Source organism: Micrasema longulum, unplaced genomic scaffold, assembly GCF_059751315.1.
Source record: "Micrasema longulum isolate JH-2025_06_02 unplaced genomic scaffold, ASM5975131v1 h1tg000253l, whole genome shotgun sequence".
NCBI classification, from domain to species: Eukaryota; Metazoa; Arthropoda; class Insecta; order Trichoptera; family Brachycentridae; genus Micrasema; species Micrasema longulum.
In genome coordinates this window covers 336,900-349,585 of record NW_028277458.1, presented here as the reverse complement: position 1 = coordinate 349,585, position 12,686 = coordinate 336,900, and the positions used below count along the sequence as shown (strand labels likewise).

The following is a 12,686-nucleotide window of genomic DNA, read 5'->3' as shown; positions in this document are numbered from 1 at the left end:
AGCAGCAAAGAAGACCCGCAATTCTTGGTAACAAAAGTCTACGATGTATGCAAGAAAAGCGATTTGCTTATGAATGTTGATAAATCGAAAGTGATGGTTTTTGAAAGGGATGAAAATGTAACTAAATGTAAAATCACTGTGAACGAAGATATTCTGAATCAGGTAAAAAAAATCGTATATCTGGGAAGTATGTTTACTAGGGATGGAAAGACCGAGAAAGATATTGAAAGGAGGGTGAGAGTCGGGAACAGGGTGAACGGTGCACTGAAACCTACTTTGGCAAACAAATGTTAATCGCAGGAGGCTAAACTAGCAGTTCACAATGGAGTTCTAGTGCCAGTTCTAATGTAAGGAGCGAAGTTTGGAATTGGAAAAATGATGATGAAAGTAGGTTAAATGCAGTCGAAAAGCAATCCCTCAGGCGAATGTGTGATAAATCGATGTATGATAGGTGCACACATGTCGAGATCCGTGAACTGTGTAAGGCTGAGATATCTATTATCGACAGAATCAAGAAAGGGGTGCTGCGTTGGTTTGTACATGTAGAGCGAATGGACAACGAAAGAATGGCTAAAAGGATCTACGATGTGAATGTTGATGGATGCAGTAAACGAGGGAGGCCGAGAAAGACGTGGCACTATCAAGTCCATCAAATACTTGAAGATGGACATGTCAAAGGTAGAAATAATCGGCGTGCGTGCATAAGAAGATGTGTGAATGTAGAGGAAGCGAGGTCTGAGTGATATGGCGTTACAATTCTTAATACTACACAACAAAGATCCAAATACATCACGAGGCAGAAAAAAATAATTTACATATAAGAGCTTTTTTTTAATGTAAAAAATAAATCCAGTTTTTTACCGGGGAAGATTTAAATATCGTATGGCAAAACATAACATACGACGTAACATAATATTTTCTGAAGTATTATAATAACGATGTAATATAAATTTGTATAACGATGCTGGATTTTAATTCAAAAATATTTCACCTCGCTACCTAAATAATGGTGTCCGCAAATACAGCAGTACATCTGTATTAGAGAAAGCACGAATATATAACACACAACAAGGAAGATAGAGACGCTGTTCTGTAGACGGCGATGTTCGAAACAAATTCAGTCGGCTCATGGCGGTGATGGGGGTCGCACGCGTGAATTATGAGCGACGAATTCATGATTTATATATTTTTTTGCTGTAACAGGGCTAAATTACATGTTTATTTTTATAAATTACGGAAAAGGAATTATTAAACTGCATGTATCATTGTTTTTTTTTTAAATGTCTTCAGAATTGTCCGTCTTTTGCTCGTGAAAACACGATGTTACATCATTGCGCGCAAAGGGATTATTTACAACATTCTTTTAAGAGTTAAACAATATCCACAGACTACAAATACAAGCACAAAAAATCATCTCATATTAAATTAACGGTTTGTTTATTTATTTATTTTATTTTCATAAATGTCAACAGGGCATAATATAACCGGTAAACACTTTTTTGGCTTCGACAATACGTTCAAAGTCAAAATAACTTATCGATTGCATATTTATATGTTCATTAATTTTGCGGTGGGTAAACCGTTTTCCTGACAATTTACGGACATTTTGAAAATAATTTTATTGAATAATGGAAATAATTATAAAAAATAAACTCAATTTTACATTTCAAGTGGGTGTAGTTATGGTACTGGAAATTTACTTCGCTACCTCAAAGATCTACATATGTATATAGATTTTAAGAAGGAACTATTCTGGCCCTGAGACCCGTTTGATTATGGGTCTGAACCCTTTGTTGTCCGCACTAAAGGTCATTTCATATCTGGAGCCATCCTGAGCGGTCCAAGAAACTGCTCCCTTGACAGCGAGTGCGTTACTTTCATCGTTACTTCCCTCTTCTCTGCGTGATGTTCCATCACTGGAATCAAACCTGCAATAATAGTAACATAATAGATAATAATAATTAGTATAAGTCTTTGACGCAATTCGTTTTTTCTGTATTTTTTTATGAATATATTATTTTACCATACAAAAAATACACAGTGTGCAGAAATAAATACTTCAAATAATAAACAGTTAGTAGATAAAATAAACATAAAAAGTTTTTATGGATATATCGTCACTTAAACGGCAACATGACTTATTATTTTTTTGCACTTTACAGGAAAGACAAAAAACTTAATAAAATAAGCGTCACGTTGTCTAGAAAATTTTGATAAGTCATGTTTATATGAGACAATTTGTGGCGCCTCTAGTGGGAGTTTGTCAAAACTGAGTAGGCATGTCGATTCAGAAGGCTACAAAGCTTTTTACATACATATCTCAATCTGGTAAAACCATGAGATTGGTCATGTTGCCGCTTAAGCGACGATATGTTATAATTAACACAGTGGTTTCATACGATGAACACGCTAACATATTGTGCAAAATATAAATCATTAAAGGGCATATAAAAGTAAGAAAGTTTGAAAACTATTTTAGTAAAATGGACAGGGAGGTACATCTTTATTCATCCATACATTGAACAAAAAAATACAAAATATAATTAAATCCAGTTAAAGTCAAAAAAATACTTTCGTAATGTTAAAAATAACAATTAAAAAAATATGTAATATGTATTCACCAAATTGACGAAGAGGTAGAAAAAAAAAGTTTATAGAAAGCAAAGTAAATCCTAAAATATTTAAATTTAAAAAAAAAGTTTATCAAAACTACGTTGTAATTTATGTGAGAACTTAACAAACTGAATGATTAATTTAAAACGCTTAGTGGAATGGCTTTTACAATTAAAAAAAAAAAAACAAAAGTATTCCGCACTTTTGTATTTTTTGCTGTTGGATATTTGAAATAAAAAAATATCAAAACAAATATTTTTTTTATTAAAATTAAAATGGCGTTGAAAAAGGGTAAAAATAAGTTTCACCTATGTATGGTAAAAAAGGTATTTTTTTTGTAACTTCTTGTTTTAAATAAAAGCGTGACATTAATGGATTTATTATAATCATTTTCTATGCTTGAGCAATTTGCATAGCCATGGGTTTATGTTAAGAAACAATTTAACATTTATAAAAAAAATACGTATTTCGGTATATAAATAAAATTTTAGTTTGTAAAAACGTGAACTTGTGTAATAAATAAACATGAAATCATACCCAAAACGATAATTGTTAGTTGGTCCTCGCACAAATTCGTAATTATTTACTACGGCATTCTTCGAATTGTCATCTTCTGTTAGAACAAATGTAACTAATACCGTTGAAAATATTAAGATAATCTGGAAAAAAGAAATATCTTCTTAAAAAAACGAGGATAGAACGCCACAGCACACTGTTTAACCATAGAGACTTTGCTTTCTCTACATTTACAAGTTTTTTGATTAAAATAACGCGTTTAACAGTAAGCCATCAGGCGGACTAATCTTCACTCCATTATTTTTTGCAAGATTTTTATTCGAGTGAAACCACAAAATAAATTCAAACAATGTTTTTAGAATGTCCAAATGCTTGCGGACTGACTGGATTTCCCTCCCTAGGGAGTTACTTAGATCTGAATTTGCTATGACAGAGAGGGAAAATATTTTTGAGAAAGGAATATGGAAATCTAGGCATTTGCAGAGCTTATGACCTGTCATTCCTTTTTAAAAAACTCCCAATAGAGGAAATCCAGCCAGTCTGCGAGCATTTGGACATACTCAAAATATTGTTGAATTAACTAATTGGTAAAATAAGAAGTACAAAAATTGGAATATTGTTTTCTGTAGGTGAATTAGTTCTGCCGGATGAAACTCGCCCACATGATAAAGGTTTCGGCTCTTTTAGTTTACAAAAGTCAACAGATAGAAGAGTTGAGGAAATATAAATGTTCAAATATTGGCAGAATGGTGAATGTTACACACTGTGTAAAGTGGCCACTGAAACCAGTCAATAACAGGTCATTAGCCTTGTTAATGCTCCTTTCTCAAAAATGTTATCCCTGCAACAAATTTAGATCTAAATTAAAACTCCGTAAGGGGTGAAATCCATTATTTTGTCCACAAGAATTTGGACAAACTCAAAATATTGCAACTAAACCCACTGGTCCAAAAAGTACGTGTATATATGTACATTTGAAAATAGTTTTCAAGCGCTGCGTGAAATAATTCAATCAAATTAATCTTTTCGCGGTAGTACGTGTTCCAGCTTTTTAACTTGGCTAATATTAACAGATGAAAGAATTAAAGAAATATGGATGTGTCAATATAGGAAAACTGGTGAACTAAGTAGCCATAGTGTGTAAAGTCGCCTCATAAAAAAAAACAACCTAATCGTAACTTTCTATTTTTATTTTATGTCTTAATTTCACTTTATATTTCACGTAGATTTTATAATAGATTCTTAATTTAGTATACCCGCGCACTAGCCATGCCTATGAGGGATATTTTTATTTTAATAAACATAGTGATATAGATAATAAGAAATGTTCTAATATGAAAACAAGTAAACCAGCCAATAACAGGTCAAAAGGCACGTAAATGCCTAGACTTCCATATTACCTTATTAGAAATTTTCGCCTTCTCAGTAAATCCACCCCAATTATAAAAACACGATAACGTGCGGCGTGGATTTGTACAACAGATGTAAAATGGCTAAAGTCAGTCAGAATAAAGCGGGATGGTGTGTGTGGTACAATGAACTCCAAAATATTTTCCATTACTAAGTTTTCTTTAATAAAAAAAACTTGTAATCAGACGTAACATGCTTTTTTTTTCTTAACAATTATGTGCCTGCATTTAATACTATACAACTGTTTAGAAATACACCCTGGCTTTGTGATTCCTTTGATTTATTATTTCATTATTATATTAACCATTTATTTAAAGACTTTTTATTTTTAAATTTTTACGTTTTTAAATATTTGAAAGTTCCTTAAAGCTTCCTTAATACTTCGAACGCATGTTTTCATTTATTATATTTATATTTATTAACGTTTATCGAAATATTTTTTGCATAGCCTAAATTACAAGAATACTAGGCTCTACCTCTATTATAGAAGCTCGTTAGCAGGTGCAAAAGAGCAGAAATTGAAGGAAGTTATGAAAAATGATTCACCGTATAGCTGATTTAGAAAATATTTTCTTGGATTTTTCTCTTACAACTGGCGAGAATTGAACCCATGACGCCAGCTTTACAGTTGTCCGTCTAACCAGCCGCGCCACTGCGCCGGAATCTATCTTCGTTCGTAAATATTGATGCTATTTGTAATATAAAACTAAATCGATTTTAGAAACGAAAAAAAAAGTTTATTCGATAAATTCTTGGAATCTGAAAAACTATAATCAGATGAATCTCACTGCATCAAAAAAGGTTTCAGCTCTTTTACTTCACAAAAATCAACAGACGGATGAATTGATGAAATTTTTATTTTTAAATATACGCAGAGTTGTGAATATTTCACAACGCAAAGTGTCCACTTAAACGAGCCGGTAACGGGTCATCAGAGCCGGACCTACCATCGGGATAGTTTGCACAAAGAACCAGACTCATGCTTACAAGGGAGGGGAGGGGAAAACAATATGCTCGTGTTTAATTACAAACGTCACGAGCCCTGTATATGCCTAAAATTCCACATTCCCTTCTCTAAAATGTTCTCCATCTCTGTAGTGATATGTTAATATTATTTCTCTGTTAAAATCTTACAAATATCATTGTTAAAGTAAGCATCAAATTACAAGTAGTTTATAATTCTACACGAATTAATATTGTCTACATACTTAAGTTTGTGGAAACAATAAACCTCGATCATTACCCCCGATTTCGCACTTTACATTTTGTCCATTATAAAATGTGATTTTACCATTCAATGAAGAGGGTAATAATATTTTACTGCCACATAACTCTTTAATTCTGATGTTAAATATCTCACATTACATATTTTTTCCGGGGTATGCTTTTCTAGTAGTTTCATTAAAGTCTATATTCTATAATTTGCAAACAGGTGGCGACATTTAAAAAAAACACTACCCCCTATCAAGTTGTTAATACCTAATTGTTTGTACTCACAAAATTCATCGTTGATGTTGATATATATATATTTTAAAAAGTAAACTTATTTGGTAACTACAACAACCCCGTTGGAGAGATAACACTGAACTGTGATATTATAGTCTCTGATTTATTTATAAATATTAAATCCAAATGATATATCACATTATGTGTGCTGGTATAATATATTATTTTTACATATGGTGTCATCTTGAGGATTCTCGCTAACTGAAGATATGTTTTATTTTTGTCTGCAAATCGGCGCAACCAATCAATGTTTTTTTATGGCTGGCCTTGTCTAACAACCAATAGGGCGGGCATTCGGGCATATTGTTGTACCTACAGGTTAATATTAGGTAATCAATTACGAAAAGAATCATTTTTTTATTATCTGCCTGGCATAAACTATTAATATATGTGTTTAAGTCCCCCGACAAGTAATCGATTGTTAGTAACTTATTTGTTCTACAAAATTTATAATAATAATAATAAAAAAATATTATAAACAATATATTTTAATGACTTATTGTTACAAGTAGGGCAGTGGTTTTTGTTTTATAATCTGATTAAGATACTATCTATAACCTGATATTTAAGATACCAAGATTAAATTCAGACTGACGTGAAAGCCAGTTGCAAAAAAAAAAATATGTAATAATTGTTACGTTTTTTGTAAAAATGGGCAAAATGTCTCATTTTACTTACGTTTTCAATCAAAAAGATTTGCTAATTTTGACAAAAACGCGATTTCCGAAACTTATTTAAATTTTAAAAAGTCGGTGTAATTGGAGCATATTCTGTTAGTTCTAAATAAAAGACTCATTTCTCGATGTTCCTGAAATCTTTTAAAAAAATCCTCTAAGCATTCCCAATCGCAGGCTTAGGAGTAATGCGATACTATTCTAGTCATCACAGTTCTAATTGGTCGTGGTCAGGTCATTCAGTCGCTTTTGTCCAGTGATCAGGCTGGTGAATACTATGACTGGCGAGAAGTATAACATAAATATAAATGTTTTTTTTATTTTGGTTGATTTGTTTTTGATTTTGAATCTTGTAATAGGGCAAACACAAACATATTCTTATGTGTGCCTTAATAATAACAATGTACGAGTAAATATATTTCATAAGTTGTTAAATACATTTCTTAACCTTTTCTTTAAACTTTGAATTTTTTTATAATAAATGTTTTTTCCCATGTCATAATATTTTATTATCTATATATATAAAAGGTTAATTCGTAAGTGTGTCTATATATATAAAAGGTCAATTCGTATGTGTGTCTTTGATAGACTGAATAACTAATGGACCGATTTACGTGCGGTTTTCAGTGAAATGTAAATTCTCGCCATGAGTATATTTATAATTCTTTAAATCTTCAATTTATTAAGTAGAAAGAAAGTTAGGATATAAATGTTTTTTTCGCCGTTACCAGGGCTGCATTTGGTAAGATCTTATTTTTTGGGAATAGAAAAATATTTATATATGTCTACAAGCAACATTAGTTTTTTATGAATCCCAGTCAGATTCTTTCCTTAAACTCGTTTAATTTCCACCCATTTATTTCATTTTATAGATTTTCAGTTAATTAAAAATAATATGTTATACAACAACAACAACAAACCATCACGCCGTTTCCCCGTAGGGGTAGGCAGAGAGGATAGAACGCCATAACACTCTATCTTGGCATACAGACCTCGCTTCCTCTACATTCATACATCTTCTCATGCACGCACGCCGATTATTCCTACTTTTGACATGTCCATCTTCAAGTATTTGATGGACTTGATCGATATCGAGATCGATTGATAATATTTTATTGTTATCGAAAACATTTTTGACTTTGTGGTATGACATTTTACACTTATTTGTGTATAAATTTGTATAAACTACTTTAATTTTATTTTTAATTACACTTCGACCGGTTTCGAGGTAACTACCTCATCGTCAGTTAGTTAAATTCCTGACGATGAGGTAGTAACCAAAAGCATAATTTCAGAAAATGGGTGGTGGAAAGACTTATTCCAAATTTATCAGAACCATCTATTATTGTTATGGATAACGCACCTTATCATTCCATAATTGTTAACAAAGCACCAACATCGGCAACAAAAATTAATGATTTCAAATATTGGCTGTTAGAAAATAACACCCCCTTTGATCCATCATTAAGGAAACCTTCATTGTTAATATTGGTTTGACAACACAAGCCAGAGCCCATATATGAAATAGATTAATTACTAGGAGAACATGGTCACACCGTGGTAAGGCTTCCACCTTATCACTGTGACTTGAATCCCATATAGAATTAATATGGGCTTTGGCAAAACGAAAAGTTGCTCAAAGAAACACAGGAAATGGAAACAATATAAAGGAACTGACTGAAAATGCATTTAATGACATAAGCTCCGAAAACTGGAGAAATTGTTGCCAACATGTAGAAAAAATTTAAAAAAAGTATTATGAGGATGGAAACACCTTGTATGGAAATATTGCTGACTTGATAATTCAAGTAAATAACGGTGACAGCGACACCTGCGACACGGAAGATGAAGCTGAACTCAGTTTTATAGACGAAGATCCATTTTTGGGTGTTGAGTTTTTAGATTCTGAATCTGATTCTCAATGAGATTTAAATATGTTTTTTATCTATATATATATATTATAAAGAAGAGTGTCCGTCAGTCTGTACGTTTGTATTCTATACAAATCTTTAAAACACGAGGAATGTCACCGTCTACATGAAACCACCTTATATTATATTTAAAGTTACATGTAATTATTTTTTTTCTACCAACTTGTGTTAAAAAACATTAACAATTCTATCTTTACTGTATGTTTCGATAATAAAAATATTTTACTATTAAGTTACGTTTGTATGTTATTTATTTATTTCATTTAATTTTGAGATCAGTGGGTACCTATCTATATTGCAATGAAAAAATATTTTTGTGTAATTAATTTTTTACAAAATTGTAGGATACCCAGCTTTACATTTCCAGCAAGTGTTTTATTTTTAGTATTGCCATTTAAACAACAGTGGCGCCCTCCCTTATTTTCTACTCTTTATTGACTGACTGTAAATATTGAACAGTTTAAATATTATATATTAGGATAGTAAATGTACAAAAGTGATAAATAATGTTAGAATAAGTATAGATGTAAATATTAGACTATGTTTTTCATAAATTAAATTAAAAAAATATTTAAAAATATAAAAAATAAACGAATGTTTGCATTATTTATCAAAGTAAAACACATTCTAACTGTTGTGTAGATTCAATTATTTACTCTTTTAACAAAAGTGCTATTTCTCAGCTTCACATTTCTATGGCTGGCCGATTTCTGCATAACAACGTCCGATTTGTCTTATATCTATGTCTTTGCCATTGCTTTTGTTCTACAGCGAGTTATTCTGTTTTTCATTCCAACTTGAAGAAGTAAATAAATTATAAGTGTATTGATTCCGACAAACATATTCATATTTATACTTCTGTAAATGCGATGCGCGATCGGGTACTTAATAATATTAGGTGCAGTGAAGAGTATACATTAGTTTACTATGCATGTCTAGAGCCAGAGAAACGTGATTTGAGAGGTAATGAAAGGTTAATGGTTTGCGTTTTACTCAACTTGAACGTTAAAAGACACTACGTACCAAAATTATTTTTTACCATTTCAAGGCATGTGATTGTATAACGATGATTTCATTTAAGGTCGTTTAGTTTTTTAAATAATTTAATGAACTTTGTAAATTTATTATAAATCCGTATGGTAAATATAATGTGATCATATTTTTTTTCTGCCAGCAATATTAATATAGTTTTACTTGTATTTAATAATGGCCTTGGTAACGAAGAAAACATGTTTCGACATAAACTCCATCTTTCGAATTCCTTAGCTATATAGTTTTAACGGCAACGCGAGAAATTAAAATTAATTTTATTAAAATTATTAACTCTTATTTCACAGGTCATAAATGACAGACTGTTACATTTATTCCTGTGATGTTTACCCTCCGCATATATTAATTATCATTTAAATTTTTCTTTCTTACTGTCAAATATTTGGGCCGTAACATAAGGGAATGCAGCCTATATCGTGCCACCGCCTAAATTGTACCACATCGCGTATTGAAGTAACGGTTGAAATTGACTAAAATATTTAACTTTTCTCAAAATAAACAAACGCGCTACTTACTTTATGCCTTATAACCGCAAACAGGTGAAAACGTGATACGAAAGAAAGCGACCGTTTGATGCAATTGTTAAGGTTTTTCGTAAGGATCCTTGCTAAATATCATACGGTTATATAGGTAGTGCATACGCATACGTGAGTTCTGAAGTGAATATTTCAAAGCAATTTGTTTTTTTTTTCAGAATTTAAATACATAACACGACGAAAAGACGATATGGAAAATGGAATGCCGAAAAAAAAGAATGCATTAGATTTTATTTAAGAGCAAATAAGTTTCCAATTTTTACATATAGTCCCTATAAAAATGAACTACCACCGATTAAAAAAAAACTTAATAATGCCAAAAATAAACTAAAAAAAAAACAGTTTTAGGAAAATGAAGTAAGATAAAAATAAATATGAACAATGAGGGGTAAGAAAATAAATAAACCTACTTTTAATGAAGTCAAGAATGTATCCATAATGAATGGGACTGTTTTATAAACAAGGAAACTGTAATACAAGAAACGGTGTAATGTGGTCTTTGCAAAAAGTATTCGTACTGAAAATTTATTTATTTACTCATACAAAAAACAAATTACAAAAAAAAAATAACGTATCCCCTATAAAATGTGTTAAAAACATTTTAAAAAAGCATTGCGTTATTTAGGCATGTTTCGATTCAAACAGATTATTATAACGGACAAATAATATTTTTTTGTACTCTACTAAATATTTAATTTTAATAATTGTAAGGTGTTTTTCACACTTTTTATTTTACTTGTCTATAATATTTTTGAAATATTCAGGGTCTATAAACAATAAAAAAGATGCACTAATTCTTTAATTCCAATTAAGTCTCATTATATACTTACGATTCGATCCATGAGCTATTTAAGCCATTAAAAAAGCTCTTTCTTATCTTAGTAGAGATATAGAAAAAAATGCTGAAAGTCAAACTATATATGCTTTATAAAAGACGTTTAAAAAAGAAGTGCGTACGAATGTTTGAGTAAACATACTGTTCGAGCAATCTATTTTTCTATGGTCCATTTACATTTATCATACCTACGCTGTGTTTGGGGTTTTGCAACTAAGCGCAAAATTTCAAAGGTGCAGGTTATTCAGAATAGAGCGATCAGAAACGTGTTTCATTTACCGTGTGATACTCATGTAAGGGACATTTATTTGGAAACAAAAATCATGCCTTTTAGCGTGCTTTCCTATTTCGAGATAACTAGCACTGTCATTAATACAACTCTCGAGTACCAGTACACAGTACCAATAGAGACATCCATCAGTACACAGTACAGTACTCGATCAAAAAATAATATTTATATTGGATCTGTGAAGTCTACAAAGTTTTGTATTAGATCTTTACAATACATGGGTTTCAAGGAATTTAATAAATTGCCACAAAAAATTAAAGTACCTATTTAAAAATACAGAAACCGGACATGCGAACTAAAGAATTATTTTTTGCTGAGGTATTTTGAATAAATAATGTTATTTGATCCAGAGAATGCGCATCTTGAACATCTAAATTTAAATATTTTACCGTTCTGCTTGTATATGTAATTTTTAATGATTTTTATGCTTTTTCATACTTTTTTAGCTTGTATTATAATTATGTAATTTTAAAACGCTTTTAATCTTTTTTTAACCTGCATTGGGTACATATATTTTGTTAATTATAAAAACTGTTTTCATTTTTGTAATTTTTAATATTTGCACTCTCATACTTGTTCAACTTGTAAATATACATACATGTAATTTTCAAGCTTTTTATATTTTTAATTTTTCTCTTTTTTTTATATATTATATTATGTATATATAATTTTGAATTCATTTCCGTACCTTGTATTATGTTTTTTTGTAATTTTTTGACACTTTTTTATCCCCTTTTAATTTGTAGTGCATCGTAATTTTTGTTCTGCTATTGTAAATAATGTTATAGTTTAAATTAAAAAAATGTTTGTAAACAAATATTGTTACCTGCATGCCCCTAAACGAGTTTTTTTACAAAAACTCTTTGGGTTTATTGTGTAAAATTATGTGGAAAATATGTTTTCAATTTATTTATTTGTTTTAATTTTAGACACACTAAAATATTTTATCAAAAAATGTTCGGTCACTTGCACATCAGAAAAGGTTTATCAAAGATTTAAATGGACTATACACAGAAAAACATAACGTACAGAACGTTAACTCTGTTCCCACTAAACTATTTAGTGTAGGTATTACACATTATTCTCCATAACAGTATATGCATGCGTTTTTTTGCGAAACGTAAGCGTGACACATCTTCCAGTATTAATAATTAATGTTTATTTTATGTCCATGCATATTTTTGACATAATTTATTTGCAACGATCTCTACAATCCGATAAAATAAATGGTGGCATCAGAAGCGGAACAATAAATCAACTTGATTTTTGTTTTGCAACCATTATCTGTATTGTGATTTTAAGAGTGTACAGTTGAATAATATTTCA

General features: G+C 30.6%; 1 protein-coding gene across 1 annotated transcript; it reads right to left on the bottom strand.

The window, feature by feature from the left end:
* Nucleotides 1-865: 865 nt before the first annotated feature.
* On the bottom strand, nucleotides 866-6,127 carry LOC148283197 (endocuticle structural protein SgAbd-6-like). Its single transcript, XM_088223873.1, has 3 exons — nucleotides 6,037-6,127; nucleotides 3,151-3,272; nucleotides 866-1,928 (listed from the first exon to the last, which is right to left on the bottom strand). The coding sequence occupies exons 1-3, from the start codon at nucleotides 6,043-6,045 to the stop codon at nucleotides 1,748-1,750; spliced, it is 312 nt and encodes a 103-aa protein (XP_088079999.1). The 5' UTR covers nucleotides 6,046-6,127; the 3' UTR covers nucleotides 866-1,747.
* Between the last annotated feature and the right edge of the window lie 6,559 nt (nucleotides 6,128-12,686).

Bases quoted from the DNA above. Each gene is read 5' to 3' on its own strand.
- LOC148283197 (XM_088223873.1), bottom strand. The intron at 1,929-3,150 runs GTATGATTTCAT...CTATTATTGCAG, and splicing joins ACTAACAATTATCGTTTTGG to GTTTGATTCCAGTGATGGAA.